The 15,518-nt window shown below is 39.5% G+C and overlaps 2 protein-coding genes across 2 annotated transcripts in view; one reads left to right on the top strand and one right to left on the bottom strand.

Annotated features, from left to right (window-relative positions):
• The window catches only part of ctnna1 (catenin (cadherin-associated protein), alpha 1), a 103,755-nt gene that overhangs the window by 40,309 nt on the left and 47,928 nt on the right, over positions 1-15,518 (bottom strand). The window contains exons 8-9 of the mRNA XM_051859598.1: positions 5,131-5,211; positions 4,763-4,915 (exon numbers count right to left, since the gene is read on the bottom strand). Of these exons, the coding sequence (XP_051715558.1) occupies positions 4,763-4,915; positions 5,131-5,211 (234 nt within the window). The remainder of the gene's footprint in view (positions 1-4,762; positions 4,916-5,130; positions 5,212-15,518) is intronic.
• On the top strand, positions 9,366-15,349 carry lrrtm2 (leucine rich repeat transmembrane neuronal 2). The gene is made up of 2 exons (XM_051859599.1): positions 9,366-10,213; positions 10,791-15,349. Exons 1-2 carry the CDS (start codon positions 10,210-10,212, stop codon positions 12,413-12,415), a joined length of 1,629 nt encoding a protein of 542 aa, XP_051715559.1. The 5' UTR covers positions 9,366-10,209; the 3' UTR covers positions 12,416-15,349.

Genomic DNA, 15,518 nt, shown 5'->3' with positions numbered 1-15,518 from the left:
GCAGATCTTTTTTCCCACAACCTACATATTTCAAAACCCCTCTACCTACTCTCTACCACACAAAGCAGACAACACAAGGTCAAACATCAGCTGACCCTCTAACCCAGCTGGAATGTGGGCTTTCTGCATTATTAATTTGCTTTATACTAAAGAAATAACCCATGAGAAGCTGTGTTACAGTCGCCTCACCAGTAACGTAAGCTTTTAGATTAGTTTTTGGCAGCAAAATCAATAAACACACCAATATTCAATACAGTTATCTTTATAATCATTTTTTATAATAACTTTGTTTTTCAAATATCTAATAATTCATATGATTAACATTAATAAATAACAGCTTTCATGTAACATTTGCAGACTAAAGCAGACCTTTCCTCTGCATAAGTGAGGAAAGTACGCAAAACCACAATCATTTGTAAATGCCTCTCAAATGGAATTATCAAAATGAGCCCATGTTTTGTTCATGTAATCCGTGTTTGGATTATGGTTGGAATCCATATGGTGCGACCACAGACTTGTGTCAAAATCAAAGCAACGAAAAACAATGTGAGGGAGAGGAGGAAGGGAGAAAAGCGGCAGAGAAGAATACGGATGTGATGTGCTGTGCTTCGACTATCTTTAGCCCCTGGTGAGACTCTGAGGCTTTTACTCATTACCCCTCCTTTTCCCTTCACTTTGATTTCCTTCACCAGTCCTTCTCCTGTATGAGCGTGTCACACAGGGCTGGGCCTGCCCCCTGTGGGGAGAGGTCATTCTGAAATGTCGTTGCATGACGTGTTACCACGGGGACTAAGATGAACAGATTTGAAAAACTAATGAGGATAGCTAACATTTCTGTCAGCTTGTCACTGGCCCTGCCAATGTGAGCATGAGATATAAAACCCCCAGTGATTCTGCATGAAAACATCTATCTGGAAAATAAAACGCCACAAGAGACGCAACCTATTTATCGGTCATGAATACGGTCACCGCAAACAGACACAACAATGCAGATTTCTCGAAGTTCATCAATAAGACACCGGATATCCAGCTGTTTCGCGTTTCCCCCACCGAGGCAGCACTTAACCTTGGGCTCGGAGGAGTTTCACTCTTTGGCTGAGCTTAAAATGTGATTCACAGTTGTGACTGCCCATACAAATGCAGTGATTCCTCGGCTGCGGCATTGTAAACCCAGAAGCCTTGCTGCATTTGCCCCATGATATAAAATATACGTTTGTTGACTCCTGTCTGACACTTCACACAAAAATATGAAGCATAAAAGATAAAAGGGCTGACACACGCTCGCTCAGATCAAGCAGTCATGACAGAGACTTCGATAGCCAGCGCCATAACTATTCATGCAGGAATGCGACAGATTAAAATTTATTCTGTTTTTACACCAGCTTGAAATCAGAATGGAAAGTTTTTATTTTCTTCAAGCATGTACTAACTACTTGCAGAAGTGACAGCTTCCATTTCTTCTTGATTCGTGGGTGGCATAAGGCACTCTAAATTAGCCATTTAGATTGATTAATTGTCGATAACACATTTAAATGCATTTAATCAATAAAACTCCGATCGACAATTAAGCAGGTTCATGCGTGTGTGTGCTGCTCAACCGCAAAACATGTAAAGCAGACACGAAGGAAAATGAAGCGAGTGCGCCGGAGTTATGTCTGGGACCTTTTACAGCTAGGAGTTACATCATCATGACTATAAGTTTGCGTGTGCATTCTCAGCCTTTTGTTTTGTGCAAATGTAAGTTGTAATATTGTGTTTATTTTGTGTAGGCTTATCTATATCTGATTTCTCTCATATAGGATGCATTTGGTTAAGAATTAACACTGTAGTAAAGTGTGCCGGTGATCTTCTTCAGCTTCAGTGCACGCAGCAATGCACAACTAATAATAACTATGATTGGGACTGTCATATTACATAACATTATAAAGAGAGCAATCCTGTAATAAAACATTGTAAATTATTTGGGTTTAGTTGCGGTTTAGTTGTTTCATCGCGTTGCTCCAGGAAGAGCACGTCCATAACATGACATTCTGAATAGCACACAAGTTCAAGTTCACTTGTATATTTGCGTCATTTTGTGCAGATATAATTTGTAATATGTTTATTTTGTATATATCTGATTAATCTCATATAGGACACATTTCTTCGAGTTAACTAACGTGCTAACAAAGTGCTCCAGTCCAGTTTACCGGTGTTCATTCAGCGCACACAGCTCAAACAGCAATGCACAACTAATAATAACTATGAATGGGACTGTCATATTACATAACATTACAACACTATTTTAATAAATCGTTGTGAATTCATTGGGTTTAGTTGCCGTTTTCAGCGCGTTGTTCCAGGAAGAATGCGTTCACAACAAGAGTACACATTCTGACAAGCACGCATCTGAGGCGGCGTGTGACACGTTATTTTAGTCGTTATATTTGATTATTGAAGTAATTTAATAAATGATCAATCACATCAACTCATTTTACAATTCTACTAGTCCTGTATTTAGATTAAAACACTTCTCATTCATTTGGTGAGGAACATGGCGTTTTGAGCAGCATTTGCACACCCTGTCATGCTGTTGACTATATGCCACTGCAGTAGACACATTTTGCAGTATTAAGGCTAACGATTAATTGATCGTTAATTTAATCGACGTGCGATCATGGGAATGTGTAAATTGACATCCCTAATATATTATATAGGTCACATGTGACTACAGTGGTTCAACCTTAAATGTTATGAAGCGACAAGAATACTTTTTGCTATCAGTCTCCTACGCAGTTTAACAAATGTATTACTCATGGATAGTTCATGTTAGTTCATTCATTAACTAATGTTAACAAATGAACCTTATTGTAAAGTGTTACCGTTCCTATCACAGGGTATAATCTGCATGAATGGCTTGTGTAAAAGATTCAATGAATGCATGCATTGAAAGCATGAGTGTACTGCATTAGGAAAAAAATTAAAGTTTACAGAGTTTCAGTAGCTTCGGAGCGTTATGAATCTTGTGTCGAATCAGCGCTTCGAAGCGCCAAAGTCATGTGATTTCAGCAGTTTGGCGGTTTGACACACGATCCGAATCATGATTCGACACGCTGATTCATAACACTCCAAAGCTTCATGAAGCAGTGTTTTGAAATCAGCCATCACTATAAGTCATTATTTTGTTGTTTTGGCGCACCAAAAATATTCTCGTCGCTTTATAATATTAATATTGAACCACTGTACTCACATGAACTGATTTAAATATGTTTTTAGTACATTAATGGATCTTGAGAGTAAAACTATTTTACCAGTAAAATAATGCTTAGCTTACATTATTTACAGTAGTCAGCATTTGAAGTGGATCAAAACCTTTTTTAAAGTTGTCCTAAAACCTTTTTCTTAGGACAACTTAGTTCTTAGGACAACTTTGATGAACTTTTTTGATCCACTTCAAAATGTTGACTACTGTATATGTATAATTCTGTATTGTCAGGTTCAGAAACATGATTCCCCCCCCCGGCTGATTTACGGCTTTAAGTTATCTTAGATTTCAGCTATCCTAATTCTAATTTCATGTTAAAATTCAGTTCAGTACAGAATTCAATTCAGTACTAGTCAATTGTTAATTTACATACAGAAGGTTCAATTAAATCTTGAAATATTGTAAATTCTTTATTAAGTTGTATGTACAACAAAGTTATCGGAAATTGGTTGGAAATGTTTTTGAAATAAAACTTACTGGAATTCAGTTTCATTTTTTACATTTTGTTCAATACGTATGTGATACGTATCGTATTGTGAACCCAGTATCGCGATACATATTGAATCGTGCGCTGGGCGTACCTAGTATCTGGTATAATTAGGGCATTTTAGACTCACGTTGAAAAGGCACAGCCTGTCAACAGAGTAACTGACAGACATCCTACAAATATCTAATGATCTAACAAATAAGGCTAAATATTTAAAAACTTCTATTGCACAAAGCTATCATAGTCCTCACAAGATCTACAGATTATACATAATAATGGGAATGTTGCTCACAGCAAGCGATTTGAAGTCTGACAGTAATTGTCTTGAAATCTGTTGAAGGCGGCAAATTTGTTACAAAAGCGATGCTTTGATGGGGATGATTTTAGAGATGCAACTTCTCTGCAGCACGTTCAAGCTTGCTGTCAGCATACTAAAACCCTCTCAGAGAAGAAAAGTCTCTTAAATCATACCCTTTCAAGCACAGCATCCTAAAATATAAAGGCTAAAAAAAAAATAAAAAAAAAATTCTGATAAACTCAGTGGTCGACCAGCCTAATCGGTTGGGCCGTCTATTCTGACTCATCTCTAATTTTAATCTAGTCTAGCAAAACATTTCACACTTGGTTTCATGCAAGTTACAACTACTACAATAGCAAGTCAGATACTCAAATTTTTGACATTGTGTGAACACATTCAACTATGGGTCTTGACTGGGCTGTGCATTTCATCATGGACGCCTCTTCTAATTGGGCCATGATAAGTCCCTCAAAAGCTTATCTGAGTGATTAAAAAAAAAAAAAAAAAAAATACTAAAATGTCAATAAACAAATGTCTTAACCAAAGACAACAGACCTACAATCATGGTTCATGTGTGCTCTCTTTGAGATGCCATGTTGAACAAAAGAATAGCTAGTCTGGATGAGTGCAAATAATGTTCCATCATTTGTTTTGAATCAATTCCAGAATTTAAAATCCGCCATAGACGAGGGACAGTAATTGGCACTTTATAGAGCAGAAAACAGGTGCCTACCTCAATCAGTTTGTTGGCGTGCTCACGGAAAACTTGGGCATATTCCTTCACCTCCTTTTCATTACCATTCTTGGCAGCCTCGATCAATACCAGGAGTGGAACATTGGTCTCCAGAAAAGAGTCTGACACGTGGTCCATCACAGCCTTTCGAAGCTGAAATTATAAATACACAAACACAAATCCTTAGCTAGAGTATGATCACTCAGAGCACCTGGGTTTGGTGTATTCATTTTTAATATGCAATGTAAACAACATGCATCTAAAGAGGGACAGTCATGATACATTATGGAGAAAGACGTAAAATATATTTGTTGATGCTTATAATCATAATAAATGTGTTTATGAGCACTGCTTCATGGTGAACAGACCTGTCTGCGCAGGTCACGGGTCTTCTTAGTCATCCTGTCGATGGCCATGTTGAGGGCATCACTCTTCTCTTTATGTCCAGCCTGTGATAAAAACATACAAGGGGAAAATATACTTTAGACAGCCTCATTTAAACTTGTTATAGTCAGGCTTGCTCAGAAAAAGAAAAATGATAGGTGGGAGTAAGAGCTGAGAACTGAAAGGACAAGACAAACTTGTAAGATATGATGGATAAGATGCATTTTCCACAGAGGAAGAAAAAAGTAAAACAGCATGAGTCATTTGAATGGTTATAACCCCCTGTGGCAAACATTTCATTTAATTCTTGAAAACTTTGCAAGGGTTTTGGTTCCTTTACCCCCCTTTGGCAATTGTTTTGTATGACTAACGTGACTTGTGGTACTGTCAGGAGGCACCCGCCCACATTCTTTCACCGATACATTTTTCATCTCAAAAATTCAGAGTTTTTGTCTGTCACTTTCTTGAGCTGGGCTTAAGTAGTCCGTGAAATAATTCATGACACAAATAGCTCTCCTGCAGTGCAAGTACAAAAAAAAAAAAAAAAAAAAAAAAAAAAGGATGTAGGGGAAGGCACACTTAAAGATTAGTTAAAATGCGACACATGCTTTTGAACTGGTGTCCGATTCATCCAGCCCCAACCTTCAAGGATTAAAATGTAAGCAAGGCGCTTACATCTTCAAATAAAACCCATAATGAGATGGGACAGACAGCTTTTAACAATACACAAAGTTCAGCAGAAGGTAAGCAGGAGTAAACCTGGTCAAGTAGAGTTCACATGTTAGCCAACACAATGATAGGCAATTGATGTCGGAGATAAATCTGAGCAATTTCCACACTTTAAAAGGCGCTCTCTTCTCCAGCGCTCCCAGTCAAGTCGGCTAGTGTGGGAGAGTGGATCTCACTCACATGCCCCAGACAAATTGCTCATGTGCAGTGGGTAGGTAAATCTCCAGCACAGGAAAAAGCCTGGGGGAAGGCCGTCACAGGGGCACAAGCAGCAAAAGCGTGACAGTCAATGAAATATGGCAGTGTCACTGGCAGTTCAGCACCCATCTACCCTCACCTCACTGTGTGGTACAGTGTAGGAGGCAAGTGAACGCCATCGGCCTTAATCCCCTCCTGATTTTGTGCCGGTCGGATGAAAGCACTTCAGAACAATGTAGACTAATGGTGAGGGACTGTCAATTCTAAATCTCTAACCTTCAGGTGAGTTGCTCATTGAATTGAACAAAAATTTCCTACATTAGTGTGGATAGTACATTCATCCACAGCATAACTAAGAAAACTTGACGGATATTAGCTATTTGATCACATGTTTTCCCAGAGGGTGAAATGACTTGGATCGCTCAATATTGATCTGGCTTCGAGCAGCACCACTTAATTGGGCAGTCATTTGATTCCTCACACTAGTTTACGTGGTGTTTTCACACATAGTTAAAGATGGTCAGGTAGAGTCGTGCTTGCAGCATGAACAGATCTCCCCACAAATTGGTAGAAGGAAAAATAAAATTTTAAAACAGTCCTTCTCAGCAGAGACATCCCTTAAGGGCAGATTACACACAAGCGAGAAAAGTATTTGTAAAAAAGTAATATGACCTATGGAGAAAAAGGGCAAACAAATAAATCATCTGCAAAAAAAAAAAAAAAAAATTAAAAAAAAATGGCCCAGATCATTTTAGAAAGTGACCACCCCAAAAAAAGAAACACAGATGTTCAAATTAAGCACCGTAGGTACAATAGCACGAAAACTATTTTAGCTCTACCTATACTCTCAGTGTGCTAAGGACAAACAAAAAAATAACTGGGGATGTTCCAAACTACACACTTGTAAAATTAACTAGCCAGTGGCTTATCTGAATGAAGAAAGCTTTGTATTAGAGACCTGCACTCCAGCGGGACAGGACAAGATTTGATTTGGGCGTGTGCGGGCGCAAGCGGTGAGACACTACTCGTGTGCGGGTTGCGGGAGAATCAAATGATTCGAGGGACTCCCGCAAAATAGAAATATCTAAACATAAAATATCTAAAAACTAATAAATAGTTTTTCATATATTGCAAAAAAGCAACAAGAACTACTAATAAAAAATAAAAACGATTTACAGTCGCAAGCATATGCGAGATTCTATTTATAACTTGTGTTTGCAGTGTTGAGCAATGTAGCCAATCACAGACATATCTGTTGATTTCTGAGACGCAACACAATTAGGTGTTTATGTTAGAATCCTCTCACCACTCAAAACGGCGGAGTTTTTATGCAGTACTGAAATTTGCGCGCTCACAAATCCTATTTTTATAACACACGAAGTGTAAACATTATGCAAGATTCATTGTTCATATATTCATAGTGTTATAACAGAGCTTTGTGGGATCGTGACGAACTGAGATGTCAGCTTTTTAGTCATTATAAAGGGAGTGCTCTTTGTGCGCATTCTGCCATACCAAACAATGCATTCATGCAGCTTACTTTTCGGTTAAAACTAACTGTGGTTTGCGAATGTTGATGCTTTAATAACAAATATTTTATCGGAAGCGTTTATTCTGGGATACTGTAGCGACACATAGCTTAATATGGATGTACGGACAAAAATCTATATAAGTTACTTTTATGCGTGATTTTGCGGGCGGGAGCGGGACAATATAGTTTTTTTTTTTTTTTGCGGGAGCGGGACTGAAAAATCCATCCCGCGCAGGTCTCTACTTTGTATAAACGGGCTGGTTCAGAGCCACGTTCACTAGATACCGATGGCATCTAGAATACAGCAAGTAGTTTAAAAAAAAAAAAAAAAAAAAAAAAAAAAAAAAAGTTTAACTTTCTAGCTTGACATGAGGTCCTGAATACAACACTTATACTGTGAGATATTTGAAGGAAAATAAAAGAAAAACACACTTATGCAAAGTGTAATGCAAAAACTCTAACTACAACAGACCAACAATTACGCATAACAGGAATTATTTTTCACAGCAGGAGACTTGACATCCAGCAATAATTGTCTTGAAATTTATTGAAAGCGGAAAACGTGTTACAAAAGCAGTGCATTGATGGCTGTAGCAGCGTCATTTTAAAAAGGTAAAGGGGACATGTTTAGAAAATGTCTTTGCAATGTCTTTGAGTTTGTCAGCAAACAACAGTTGAGCATCTATCTATCGATGTAGCAGAATAAAAAAAAAAAATAGAAACGCTTCGACTGATTAAATAAGACAAACACATGACTGCCGCAATATATGGTGTATGAGTTATTCGAGCCTTCTCGGCTATTTTCATAATAATAAAGTATATTTATAATGCAGTGCTAATCAACATAGCCTTTATCACTGTATAGAATACTATAAAATAATATATTGTCTGCCTCATTCTATAATGAAGCCACATCAGCTCACAAAAGGAAGTTATTTCAAACACTCGACTGACGTTATGAAGTGAGTTGAGTAAAAACACGTTATTAAATGTCATCTTTTGTTGGACAACAGGTTTATGAAAGCTTTGCGAAGATGTTTAACGCATGTTGCTTTTTCAAATGCACATAAGCATTTACTACTTTAAATGCATTTACTACACACACGCAATGATAAAATATTAAAATACAAACGTGTGTGTTAATCTGGAGTAAAAACATCCAGATCCATTTCCACTGTCATTCACATTTAGCTAGTAAGATCGATAGGCTGTCATCAAACAGTTTGATTTCCATTACATTAAGTTCAGCAAACCCACATGAAGAAAAATCAGCCAAACAACAGAGGAGCCGAGAAAAATGCAGACAACAGCTAAGTTTTGCAATCTTATGTTTAGTGAAATGTCCTGTGGGGCTATGCAGTGTGAATGCTCTATTAAGTCCAGCATTCAGATTCTGTCCCCACCACTGCAGATCGACAGGAGTATAAAAGGTCTCTGTGACGTTGGTTTGCTTGTGACGCGTTTTGTGTAGAAAACCTGAACGAGCAAAAGGGAGAGAGAAGGGAAGGGCCAATCTGATTGCAAGTCATTGTATATCAAATTAAGTATCCGCTTCCTGTGCCAACTTAATTATAACGTAAAATCATTCATCAACACTTAATTGAAGTAAAAACACAAAACACAAACAAAATAATTTGAAAATCGCTTGTGTTTTAATTTACAAAGAGGTAAAACACTCCCACCCCAAAAGCAACAGCAATATAACACATAAAATATACAACCTTGCCAGACAGGAAAGAGACGAAGAGATTTAATGTAATTGTTAATTTCGGCTGTGAACTGCTGCAACACGTTGCAGTTATCAATATTCTGACTGTGACGAACCAGAGGAAAAAAAGTAAGGGAGGGGGAGGGTGCGTTGAATCAAACGCCAAAGCACTGTGCAAGTGTGCAAGGCGGAAAGTGAGCGAGCCAGGGAGCGAACCGAAGCGCGCATGAGAGAGAGGGAGAGAGAGAAACTGCACTGATGATCGACGCCAGCCTGCCACCACTCTGTAGCAGTGAGTGGCTGCAACAAAAGCACAGAATAACATCTCAGCTCCTCTTCTCTGCTTTTCCCCTCACTGCATCTCCTTTCCTCGGTGCCGAGAACTCCACACAACACAGCAGAGCCACACGGAACTGGCATCGCAAGTGCAGCCTCTGCCTGCCATCAACAAGTTAGGGATGAAGGACCTTGAGTACTGAAAGAGGAATGCGTGATCTTCAATTAACCAATTGAGCTGACATCATTGCGGTGAAAAAGGAAAGAGGCAGCTAAGGAACGGAGGGATCTGCTCAGCGGTGCTGCTTTGGATGCAAATCATCAACTTCAAATTTACGGATTCTTGGAAGGAAAATAATGCTCATCTTTTCTTAATCTGGGAATTGAATAGCAGGACTGAAAAAGGACAGAACCAAAAAAAGAGAAAACAGCATCCCAGGACATGGAATTCCTGAATTTGGTTCAACTGGGGGGGCTCAGCACTTCTTTATTTCTGAAGAGCTTGATTCCTTTTGTATTTACCCAAAAGGCTTTTTTCCCTTTGGATTTCTCTTCCATCTGGCTGCTCCAAAAGTCTGCGGAAAAAGACAGTTGAATGCAGCCTCCGATGTACACAAAAGAATGGGTAAGTTAGCCCTTTTATTCACAGAGTCTGGACCTGAATAAGCAATGTAGTGAATAGGAGGGGGGACAGTGGCTGTCAGGGACTCTAGAAACATCTATATACTTAAAATGCTGCTTTCCTTTCATGTGCTTGTAATATTTAATAAGTGGTTTCCAGCAGAGGGGAAAAAGCCTTACAAGCCACTTAAAAAAATTACTGCAAAAAAAATAAATAAATAATAATAATAAAAATGGAAATTAAGGCATACTCGGTTATAATAAAATAAAAGAAGAAGAAAAAAAAAAAAAAAAAACTAAGGACCAGCAAATAAAATGTTAATATTGCAATACTGCAGTTCAAACATATGGATAAATAATTTCTGCATTAAAATGACTTCAGCATAACTATCAGTGCATTTCATTGAACATTTACTATAAATGTTCTTAAAATTCTTTGATCAACAAGCATATTCCTTTGACTGTTGACAAATACAGAGAGAGTGTGCATGATAGTGGGGGGAAAAAAAAAAAATTCTGTGTACTGCAGAGATTAGATTTCCCTCCCCCCGGTTTATTTTCTTATCTTTAAACCCACCCAGGTTTCCATTCAAGGTGGCCATTGGTGGGACAAGCACCAGCGGCACTTTGTGTGATCAGCATGCTACTGTGCCTCCCTCCTGTGTCATGCACAACCTGCCCCCAGAAATGCCGATGTGAAGACCTGCAGTTTTACTGCGACACGCAGGGGCTCCTGGCGCCCCCAGACGGTGTGGATAAAGGGGCCCTTGGACTTTCGCTCAGACACAACAGCATCAGTGAGCTCAGCTCAGACCAGTTCTTTGGCTTCACCCAGCTCACTTGGCTTCATCTGGACCACAACCAAATAACCACCGTGCATGAGGATGCCTTCCAGGGGCTGTACAAGCTCAAGGACCTTAACCTGAGCTCAAACCGCATCACCAAGCTGCCAAACACAACCTTCATCCACCTCATCAACCTGCAGATCTTGGATCTCTCCTTCAACCAGATGACTGCTCTGGAGCCCGAGCTCTTTCACGGGCTCCGGAAACTCCAGATCCTTCACCTGCGGTCAAACTCCCTGCGCACGACACCCGTGCGGGCCTTCTGGGACTGCCGGAGCCTGGAATACCTTGGCCTGAGCAACAACCGGCTCCGTAGCCTGGCCCGGAACGGCTTTGCCGGGTTAATTAAGCTCCGGGAACTCCATTTGGAACACAATCACTTGACCAAGATTAACTTGGCACACTTCCCTCGTCTGGTTGCCCTCCAGTTCCTTTATCTACAGTGGAACAAGATCAACAATTTAACATGCACCATGGAATGGAAATGGACAACTCTGGAGAAACTGGATCTCACTGGGAACGAGATACGTGTACTCACCCCCGATGTGTTCGAGACTTTGCCCAGCCTCAAGATCTTGCTGCTGGATAACAACAAACTGACAAGCCTCGACACTCAAACCATGGATATGTGGAAGTCCCTAACTGCAATCGGGTTGTCGAGCAACCTTTGGGAATGTACCAAACGAATCTGCAATTTGGCCACTTGGCTGAGCACCTTTAAGGGTCGATGGGAGCATTCTATCCTCTGCCACAGTCCTGAGTACGCACAGGGCGAGGAAATACTGGATGCTGTTTACGGATTCCAACTTTGCCAAAATTTCTCAGCCCCGGTCATACTGACCAGTACAAGCACGGATGCCATGCTCCCTGAGATCACAAGCTCCCTGTTTGGAAATATGCAGACCCCTACGCAAGACTTCTATGCAGAGGATTTTGGGAGCTTTACGATTGTCACTACTACTACAACCACCACCCAACCCCCACGCACTGCCCTTGCTACTACCATGACGGTGGAGGGTGCAGATGTTACCGAGGACTACTCTGCTATGGACAACACATTGCTGACCCAGAGGGTCATCATTGGCACCATGGCTCTGTTGTTTTCATTCTTTCTCATTATTTTTGTAGTGTACATATCGCGAAAATGCTGCCCTCCCACTCTGAGGCGGATCCGCCATTGCTCGGCCATTCAGAACCGGCGACAGATGAGGACCCAGCAGAGGCAGCCAATGGCGGACCTGGCTACACAGGTGCCCTATAACGAGTATGAGCCTAGTCACGAGGAGGGTGCACTTGTGATCATCAATGGCTATGGGCAGTGCAAATGTCAGCAACTGCCTTACAAAGAGTGTGAAGTATAAACTCTATTTATTCCTGCAGTTTATGGGTTTAAACATTCGTCCGTTTCAAAAGATACAGGGTTTGCTTTTGGACATTTTTTGTTCCCTTTTCAGTTTGTATGAAGAAGAAAGTTTCTTTGAAATTGTTAGTTATGGAAATCTATGAAAGCTTGAGATGACGGATGAATTTGAAAAAAAAGAAAAAAAAAAAAAAACGAGGAAATATAGAGAAGTTTATTTTTGTAATACAAATGCAAAGGTTCATATCTAGCTGGGGCAATCAATCTCAGCCGAGGAAGGTTGGATGCGTCACTGCATCACCAGTTTGTGTACTATGTATTCTGCAGCACAGAGATGAGAAATCTATAGCCAAACCGCCTGGAACCCTGTGCTCCAGAAAAGAGTTTATAAAATGACATATCTTCTGATAAATGGTGAAATTTTATTACATGGAAGAATAGTGTTACATATGCTGAGCAGTGCAAATTTAAAAGGATAAAAAAAGACTTTGTGCACGTTAGCAACACTATAGATCTCACTCACATATTTACTTTTGGGGAGAGGAAACAAAAAACAAAAAAAGATCAATACAAAGCAGAATTTTTAACTCACCTTTTCTAAATTGAGAACAAGTACTGTTACAAATTGAGCCACATAATTAAATTTAGATTTGAACAGAGAATTCAACCCACTCATGTTACTTGGCTTCCTCATGTGGCAGAAATGATCGTTTCACTTTGATCAAGTCTTAAATTCAAACTAATGAGAACACTTAACAGCCTTCACATTTCTGCATTTGGTTAAATTCAATAAACTCTGTCCACTTCCTTGAAATCTTAAAGCCTAGCACTTGGTGTGAAAAGGTTAATGTCCAATATGGCTCTACACTGGTTCTAACAAAATGTCCCAACAAGCTCCCTCTATTACGACTTCAGCAGGGATTTACTAGATGTTTAACAGAGGCAATTGCTCAATTATCATTGTGCATATATTCTTACATAAGATTGCTTAAAACACCGACATCCTCACTGTGACAGAACAATGCTGCTTAGATCACTGCATCATTAATTAATGGTAGGGACCATCAAAGAAAGCTAGACGAAGCAAACACCAGCGAGAACATCCTAGTGAGAAGGGTAGGAAAAAGAAAGGCGGCATGCAGAGGACACTGACAATTGTCTCCTAAAAATAAATGTGCACGCTTGGCGTCGCACTGTTCGAATGCAGCAAAGAGCATAATCACACCTGACAGCTTCAACATTGAGTCAATTAAGCCCTGGGAAAACTAATCTAATATTCTGTCACCCTAAACCTCTGCCCTGAATGTTTCAGCCTCCTCGGACAGTGCTTGAGATGGAAAAGAGAAAAAAAAAAGAAAAAAAAAAAAAAAAAGTATCTTCTGTCTTCATGGAAACAAGAGAGTTATTACTTTACAGCCTTGCTCCTTTTAGTCCATAAATACAAAAAAAAGCCTTTTTTGTCTGTGCAGGAAATATCCAGAGGTTCATACCAAGGACACGAAAGAAACAGAAAAGCTGAAGTAAAGCATAACGCAGCTCTCAGGAGAGCAGGCAGAAGACGGCAGGAGGCTGGGTCAGGAGACATTTGTATGCAGCACTGAGAGGACAGACATTAGCATCAAACTAAAGAAGCTGCTGCTGCAGTAGCTCTTTGTGTTGCAATCAGGAGTTGGGGGCAGGGATGCACAGGGGGGTAAAGGGAGCACAAACACCAGTTAGCATCTAATTGAAGTCAATGAGCATCTTAGGAACCACTGAGTGAGGCTGAATCAGGGTACAGAAACCATTACAAGAAAAAAGAACTGCATGACAAAACAGTGACTGACAACACCCTGGGCAAGATCTGGAAAGCACTGAATGCCACCCTAGTCGAGACGCAATTATTGCCTCAGTGCAGAGGAAAAAAAAAAAAAAAAAAAAAAAAAAAAAAAAAAATTGTGTCATCAAGCTATATAGCTTAAGAGAAAACTGCTTTAGTCATATCCTGGCAGATGTTTTTGGTGTAAAGCTCAAAATCTGAGAAATTGGTATCTATATGAAAGCTATTCTGGTCACCTACCAGAAAAGGAAAACAGGAAAGAAAAAAAAAAGTAACTGTCCAATAGTGAAATTAAGCATGCCAGAAGAGACTGGTTAAAGTTGTCCTCTAGAGGGTGCTGTAAAATACCATGAACGAGAAATGACTGCAAAACTCCAACCCTGCAAGAGACAACTTTATGTTGGTAAGGATAAGTAGAAAGGGAATGCAGGACTGTGTAGCTGATCTTTTCTGTACATCCAGAGATGTAGCTGGGAACTTGCATTCCAAAATGCATTTTTCAAATGCTGTTGGACTAAACGAGGAAAACTACAGCTAACATTTACTAAGCCAAGAACATCCACCAATGGTGTTGTTTTGTTTTGGATTTAGTGAAGCCGACCTTTGCTTTATGCATTCCTCAAAAACATCTTGCATGTTTAAAGAAAACAGTTTACCTGACATGCACATCAGCACCATCCCAAAAAAAAAAAAAAAAAGCCTCATTCTGATATGACAAGTTTAGGCGTGTGTGGTTGAAGAACGACCTTCTAATGAAATACTGACAAACTGTTTAAACTATCAGCTTATAAACAAATCACGAAACCACTGAACATGAATCCATTTGCACTCCTGTAAACTGTTTTGTTTTTTTGAGGGGGGTATCTTTCCATACGCTGAAGTCCTGCTGCTCACTCTGGCCAAAACAGCCCCTTTCAAATCACAACCCAAAAACTTCTTTGTGCAAAAATGAATGCTTTTCACCCTCCTCTCCCCAAAACCCCGCTTTTTCCTTTTGTATTGTAATATGTACTATTTCATATCTGTATAGTGGGTAAAGATGTGGCCAACTGAAAAGATCTTTTTTTTTTTCCTTAAGACGTATATTTTTAAATAAAAAATGTTACAATTTATAAATGTTTTGGTCTAATATGCTCTTTAGTTAAATAAGGGTCATATTTGCCTATAAATACTGTTGGTTCCTTTAAAATATCTTCTACACAAAAGGACTGTAGAAACGCTATCATGTATCAAACGTGCTGAATACAGAGATGGCTGAAAGCCTTTTAAGAATGGTGCACTCAGG

The sequence above is a fragment of the Ctenopharyngodon idella genome, chromosome 14, assembly GCF_019924925.1.
Source record: "Ctenopharyngodon idella isolate HZGC_01 chromosome 14, HZGC01, whole genome shotgun sequence".
Lineage (NCBI taxonomy): Eukaryota > Metazoa > Chordata > Actinopteri > Cypriniformes > Xenocyprididae > Ctenopharyngodon > Ctenopharyngodon idella.
The sequence above is the reverse complement of the archived record's forward strand: the minus strand, read 5'-3'. Positions and strand labels throughout refer to the sequence as shown.